Raw genomic sequence first — 7,598 nt, forward strand, 5'->3', positions numbered from 1 at the left:
ATGTTGTTTGACATAATACAGTTGCACATTCCCATTCAAATATAAGCCAACATTAAGTTGATAAAACAGTATCAGGTCCTTTCCTGCTTTGATTAGATGGGGTAGAATAAAAGCATTAGGTAACTGAGTAGGGAAAGTTGTTTTTTGAGAGGGGAAGGGTTGTTAGAAAGAATCAAAAAATAAACTTACATATTTTACAACTTCTATTTCAGACCAATCTATTTTAAGCTGGGCTGGGATAAATAAAATCTATGTAAAGACACATTTTGTCCTGCTTAGCTAGAAATGTGCACAGCCATACTTTGTAAAATTCATAAAGATTTTTTAAAAATACATTCTAAAGGAACTATGATTCCAAAAGATAAACTAAGTATCACTCTAACTTCTCTACTGATCATAAATGCTATTTCCTCCTTCAGTAAATATTATCATACAAAATCTTTAACGGAAATCCAATTCAATTCAACACTTATTAAACACTTAAAACATTGAAATACAAAGACAAAAAACCAACACCAGTCAGATTCGGGGTTATGTGGCTGCTGCCTTCACAACACAGTTCTATAGAAAGCAAAGATAATGAGTTCTGTTTTAGACATGTCGAGTCTGAAATACTTAAAGAACTTCCAGTCTGAAATATCCTACAAGCAGTTGGCTGTGTAGGACTGAAGCTGGATGCAGAGATCTAGGAGTCATCCATGGGAGCTGATGGTGTCAACCAAGAGCATACGAAGAGAAGGACTAGACTAGAGCCTCCGGTTATACCCACTGAGGGGCAGAATATGAATAATCTAACAAAAAAAAAAAGCAGAAAAGCACAGGTAAAAGACTGGAGAATGGTATGATGACAACCCAGAGAGAAGATGCTATAGGGAAGTTAAGAAGGCCAATGACTGAGAAAATTTCACTGGATTTAGCAAGTAAGAAAGAGATCAATGGTAACTTGGGAGAGAGCACTTTTAGTTGGATGATTAGGTCAGAAGCTGTATTAGATCAGGGTGAGAAGTGAGCTAGAGAAGTGGAGATGATGAGTGAAAGGGAGGAGAGATAAAGGATGACATTAGGATAGGAGAGTCAAGTTTTTGTTTTGATTTTAAGATGGGAAAACTGGCACACTTGTAGGCAGCAAGGAACAAACTACCAGCTAGAGAGAAATTGATTAAAAAAAAGGAATGACATGGGGGCAATTGGCTGGAAGACGGTACAAAATGAGCCTCTTTATTAGAGCCTAGAACAGAGGAAAAGGAAGAGAAAAAGACACGGGATTTGGAGCTATAGGAGCTGGAGGTCCTAGACTGAAACAGCAGAGGGAGGGGATGGGTGTAGGAGGCTTGAGAACAAAAGGTTTTTACACAGCTCTATAGACTGTGGGATAGAGAATCAATTAGGGAGTAATGAAAGGAGTGCTTTGCTGAGTTGAAGTTAGATAATATAAATGGCCAAGAATGGATTATACATATTGTCTTTCAAAAATGGTTCCTTTGGGATTTAGTCATGGGAAGGGGGGGCAGGTCTAATTTGCCAAATGATACTATTGAAGAATTAGGTGTGCTTAATAGCTTTTATATGCATAATCACAGATTTCCTCTCTCTCTTTTTGGCAAGACAAAATAAAAAAGCTATGAAGAAAATGGGCGTTTTCCACACTGGAGAAATATGTTCACATTATATGATCTTACTCTTTTCTTTCCTTTTTTGTGTGGTAAATTCAGCATGAGGAAGACAGTAAATTTCAAAGATAAATCAATTCAATTACCAGTGAAGACAAACTGTTTTGAGTCAGATCATAATGGACAACTCCTTTTTGGATTATGTCTTGCTCCAGAGAAATAGATTTGGAGGTTATCATTTCGCTTTCTGTAATGGATCAGAAAGCTCAATTTTATAGTGTAGCAACACTTCTAAAATGAGAAGGCAGCATAACATAGAAATGATGAGGTTCTCAAAGCAAAACAAGGGCAAAAGAAAAGAGTGAAAGCATTAACTTCTACAGCAAGCCCACCCAGCCCCCTGCTAAAGTCTCCTTTTCAGAAGAGGCAGTCATTGACCTATTCTCAATCTTAAAGGTTTTACAGGTCTCAGCCAGAGCAGCAGTAGGATGCCTCAATCCCTCCCTTCCCCCAAATAAAAAAGCAAAGACATACTTCATGTTACATGGGAGAGATGTTCTTGAAACATTCCATGCAAAATGAGGTGTTGCTTTTTTTTTAATTGAAGGGAAGAAGCATTGGATTCTGAATCAGAACACCTGGGTTCAAACCTTCAAACTACCACTTAGCAGTGAGAGATTGCATGAAGTCATTTGGCCTGTTTGGGAAAATGAAGGCCCTGAGCTAGATGACTGTGATTTCAGGACTAAATCAATCCAGTGCCAAAAATGAATGAATCATCATAAAGACACTAAGGAGATTTGCCAGTTAAACAAATGCCACAGTAAACACTTTGCAAAGCAAATTGTAATTTTTAATTTGGTAAATCTATACTTTCCACACAATGTACTTGTTTGAAGTGGGGGATATTAATGCATGACAAGTGCTAAGCTAAGAAAAAGGAAAAAACCATTCTCCTTATAGAAGTGGTCAGAAAAACAACATGCCCAGAAATAAGGGAGAGAGGGAAAGTGTTTTTTTTTTTTCTCCCAAAGTGAACTAAATGATCAGACAAAAAATGCAGTCAGTAGTGTAGCCTTATACCAACCCTAAGGCACTGCACCCCAAGACTGAGGTGAAAGCAGAGTTCGCTAAAGTCCAGTGAAAACCAGCAGGCCCCAAGGTGGAAAGAGGCTGGTACCAGGAGGTGGAGCTCCTGTTAGCAAAGAAGGTCTGCCCAACTATTTTCCAGGATAGGTCAAGTCTGTGGGGGTAGCAGGGAGTGCTGAGCATTTACCATTTACTTTTCTGTAGAAAAGCAAAATGATGAACACTCATTTTAAGTAAAGGAAGAACAGACAACCTTTCCTCCAGTTAGTATAAAATTCTGGGTCCATTCTCCACTGCCTATGCTAAAGTTTGCTGCGAAGTGGGTTGCACCAGTCCTGGGAAACCCAAACGTTTCCCTCGGACCCAAACCAAAGCGCTGCTCTGGAGGGGTGTTTCTTTCTTCAGTACCTCAAAGACCTGTGACTTCATGGATCTGCATACTCCCCCTGCCCTGGACATCTTGTGACCGGGCACAACTTCTAGATTGTTGTGGCTGCCAGCAAGCACCTCTAAATGTAGCCAGGCTGCTCCTGAGACAATAGGCTACTGACTGGATCTCCAGATTGGGGGAGGGGGGGGGGCTTTCCAGCTGGGTTAATCTTAGGCTTCCTGAGCAGAGCCTTCCAGACCCCTCTGGACTACAAGGCATCAGGTAAGACTAGAGAAGCAGATTCTAATAGCAGCTCTCAATTCTATGGCAATTTAAGAATTAAAAAGTAGACTATGGAAGTACAGTCACACATGTTTTACTGAAGAAACTGAGGCACCCATAAGGGAAAGTGACTGACTAGTAGTCCCAAAGCTCCCATGAGTCAGAACTGAGTTTATAAACTCAAGGGCAGGGACATTTTCTGTTGCACCTACACCCACACCCCTATCACAGGGACAACAGGCAAACATTCATTCCAAAGAACTAGCTGAGAGACTGAAAAGCCGACTTTTACAGGTTGTATGAAGGAATAATTACAAACAAGAGTCAACTGTGTGAACAAAGGACTTTCTCAAATATTCAGTTTAATCATGTGATTAAAAGCCTGAAAGCAAAATTCACTAACAGCTGACTAAGAGCCTAAGATATGGCACCCAGGTCAGCTCAACAGGCCGTCCAGGACAGCATCTGGCTTCTGACAGTGACACCAGTGGCTGGGGCTGCGGCTCGGGGTGGCAGAAAAGGTCTAATTACAACAACCTGCAAGTTTAACTCTTTAACTACCCTCCCCAAATTGAATGATTACCATCTACGAATTTATTTAAGCATTTCCTGGTCTGCTTCTTTGGTTAGAAAATAGGAATTTATTCTTTCAAATGGTTACTTTTTCTTTAAGCATCCAGGAATGGTTGCTCCCTCAGGTTCCAGAATCCTGAGGTTGATTCTCCTCAGACTAGCCACTCCCTTCTTGCGTTGTCATGTCACCCCAAGAATGCTACACCATTTTTGTGTGCCTTCTCTGCACCTTTCCCAGTTAGCACTCCCTAGTCGCTATTTCTTCCTTCAGATTCAGTGGCTAGAAAAGGGCACAACTGCACACCGCCGTGGCGGCTCACAAACAACAACACCATCCCACCAACTTCTAAATGAACCAGGATATTAAGATATAAAAAGATGTTGCCTAAGATATTACCAGAGCAATTAATTTTTAGTGCCTATCCTCAATCTGCTGCTCCCATCAATAGCTGCCTCAGGCTCCACCATCATCTAGATACAGAAAAACTGATTTGCCATAGACAAGAAATGCATAATGTTCCATATAAAAACAAAATAATGATTTAAATGCAGCCCAGAAATGGGGATGTGCATTCATGCTAGCTTATGTTAGTACAGGAAAGAAATTAATAGCTGTCTGTGTTCCCACTGCAATCTGTGGAATCTCCAAGTCTCTTTTGAGGGGGTGAAAAAAAGTCTTGTTGGCAGTACCTCCAATGACAGCCTATCAAAACCTAATGGCTATTTCCTAAATTAATGTACTAACCTTGACTTCTGTCATATCACCTGCTTTCTGGCTCAGACAACAACTCTCTATCTACCCTCTTGAACAACAGCTCCTAAAGACTGATCCAGCTCAGAGGTGGCTTCTCCTCTGCAGGATGAGCAGTGTCAAGAGGGTAAGTCAAATCCAACACCAACCCTTCACTGGCAGAAGTGCCCACATCAAGCAAGCTGGCTGCTCAAGTTTCTTTTAATAATTTCTGTAAACAGGACTGGAATGTTAATTTCCTGACTTTTAGAATAAATCAAAGTTCAATAAAACAACAGGCCAACAGTTGTTGTCAATATCCATGGTAATAATGTGTAAACTGCACAGGCCAGATCATCCTCCTTCAGGTAGAGCTGATCAGAGGGCCAAGCGTCTGCCAGAGAGTTTCTGCCCTCCGGGGGCTCCCTGTTTCATTAGGGAGAAGTGAGGAATTACTAGTTACAACACCCTTGGTTTCACCCAAGTGTGAGGACATTTCTTCCACCAACACCTGTTAGTGGTTGGGACTTGCCCAGGGTCACACAGCCAGTGTGTGTATGGGTCAGAGGCTCTAAAAGTGGCCCCCAGGGGGTCTGGCTTCTAAGCCAACTCTGACCGCTGCACCAAGCTGTCTTTCCACATGTTGACATAGGTCTTACAAAAGACCCAGAAATGGAAATCACTATGGACTGGAAAAATGCAATTTGCATCTTTAAGGGCCTTGAATTTGGGCTTCTGCTTATCCCAGAGACAGCCAGGACACACTGATCAAAGCTGTTCAGACTAATCTTAGGGATGAGCTGGGATTATGCCAACAGTCCAGGGATGAGGTAACTGGGCCCAAACCAAGCAGAAGCAACAGAAATTCCCAAGGGACAGCCAGGTAAGGACAACCATCCTAGGGTCTGTGTCCAAACTAAAGTCCTGGCATGTTCTGTCCCCCCTGCGAGCACACCCTGCAGTAACCCAGTCCCAGGCTTCAAGCCCGTCTCTCTGGGGAAGCTTCAGCAGGCATCAGGGCAACACACACTTATTCAGCTTCCCTCTTCAGACGGAGCCCTGGTTCTAACCTCGCCGGAGCTGGGCTTCGGCACATGGCCCAGTGCCCAGTTTCCAGACACAAGAAACCCTTCATTAGCCAATCTGCAGGGCCTTTCCCCGAGATGCGGCATGCTCCTATGGGAAGGACAGCAAGGTTGGGGAGCAGAGATTTCCTGGGGTGAGCAGGAGGACAGCTTCTCCTTCACCAGGGGGACTCTCAGGCTCTAACCTGACTTCCTGATTCTAAGTCAGCCAGGAAGGGGGACTGGGGCGTTAGTCAAGGAGGTTAATCCACGGGATTCTGGGGGGGGGGGGGTAGGGGGATCAGGGGAGAAGTGTTAAACAACAGCATCCAGAGGAAGGTTCAATAGAAGGGTTAAGGAGGGGAAGGGGGGTTAATCAAAGGGATGGGGGGCAGTGGGATCCATTTGGGAAAGGGATCAATAGGGGGTTAATCAATGGGATTCGGCTGGGGCAGGGGTGTTAATCAATAGGAGCCATTTAGGGCTGGGGGGTTGAACAGTGGGATCCACCCAGGTCCGGGGTGTTAACGGGAGAGGTCTGACTACTGGGCTCCATCTGAGGCTGAGGGTGGCTAATTAACGGGGAGAGGAAGTTTGCCAGTGGGACCCCTGGGGAGGGCTAATCAATAATCAGAGGGGCCCACCTGGGGCTGGGGAGGATTAATCAAGGGGCAGTAATCAAGGAACCCACCTGGGACCGAAGGGGGTTAATCAACGGAATCGTCGGGGGCTGGGGGGCTGGTACCTGCCTAGGAACGAGAAGGGCGTAGCTCAACAGAGGAGTGCTAATCACGCGGCCCCGCCAGGGCAGTATCGTGGGGTGTTTACTCAATGGAGGTGGGGCTGAGCAGTGGGATGCACCCCGGGCTGGGGGCTTTAATTACCGAGACGCACACGGGGTTGGGGGGAGCTAAACAATAGGGGGTGCTGATTAACGGGACCGCCTAGGACTAGGGGACGGTTACTTACGGGGTTACCTCGAGGACCCATCGGGTAGGGGGTTAATCAAGGCCCGGGCCGGCGGCTCCGCCCCGCCCCCCAGCCGCGCGCCGCCTCCCCTCCCCCACCTCGGCGGTCCGGGCCCCAAGCCTCGGGCCTCGCTGGCCTCCGGGGCCCGGCTGCCCTCCGGCCGCGGGGGCTCCCGGCCCCGGCCTCTCTGTCCCCCCCCGGGTCCTCCGGGCGCGGCTCACCCAGAAGATAAGGTTGAGGAAGACCAGCACGGTCTTGGAGGAGGTGATGCCGCACTGGCCCATGGCGGCTGAGGTGGCGGCGTCGATCCCGGTCGCTGCGCTCCGCTCCGCTCCGTGCAAGGGCAATGGCGGCCGCTCGGCCTCGTCCGCCTCCCTCCGCCCCCTCCCCGCCCCGGCTGCCGCCGCTCCCTGGCAACAGAGCCCGCCCGCCGCACGTGCCTCGTGACGTCACGCCGCCTTAAAGGCGCCGCTCTCGGAGGAAAGAAAACCTCCCTAGAGCCTCGGGCTGTGTCGAGGCCCGCGAATGCGGACTGGGGAAGGGTCGCGGGCCCTCGCCCGGGGACAGCCCCAGTGGGGGCGCGCCCTGGAACTAGGCATGGAGGTCCTGTGCCCCGAACTTCTGGCCGCCGGGTACTCAGCGTCCTCTGTGACCTTGGGCTGGCGCCCCATGCCCTTGCCGAGCATTTCTGAAGTGCCAGCCACGTGCCGGTGCACGTGCAAGGGCAGGGTCCGAGGGGGGCGTGGGCGTCCTCCCAGCCCCCACCCTGGACGGGCTCGAGGCGAGGCGCTTGGAGGGCTCCGTGTGGGGGAGGGGAGAAGGCGAAGGCGTGCCCAGAGCGCCCTGGGGTCACGGAGCCCTGAATTCATCAGAGCTTTTGTGACCCCGCCCTGGGCGGGGGCCTCCCTCTA

General features: G+C 47.7%; 1 protein-coding gene across 1 annotated transcript in view; it reads right to left on the bottom strand.

Annotated features, from left to right (window-relative positions):
* TSPAN3 (tetraspanin 3) overlaps positions 1-7,348 on the bottom strand; it is a 30,898-nt gene extending 23,550 nt beyond the window's left edge. The window contains exon 1 of the mRNA XM_072628647.1: positions 6,909-7,348. Coding sequence (XP_072484748.1) covers positions 6,909-6,971 — 63 coding nt within the window. The 5' untranslated portion in view covers positions 6,972-7,348. The remainder of the gene's footprint in view (positions 1-6,908) is intronic.
* Between the last annotated feature and the right edge of the window lie 250 nt (positions 7,349-7,598).

This window comes from Notamacropus eugenii, chromosome 1 (genome assembly GCF_028372415.1).
Source record: "Notamacropus eugenii isolate mMacEug1 chromosome 1, mMacEug1.pri_v2, whole genome shotgun sequence".
In the NCBI taxonomy this organism is placed as follows: domain Eukaryota; kingdom Metazoa; phylum Chordata; class Mammalia; order Diprotodontia; family Macropodidae; genus Notamacropus; species Notamacropus eugenii.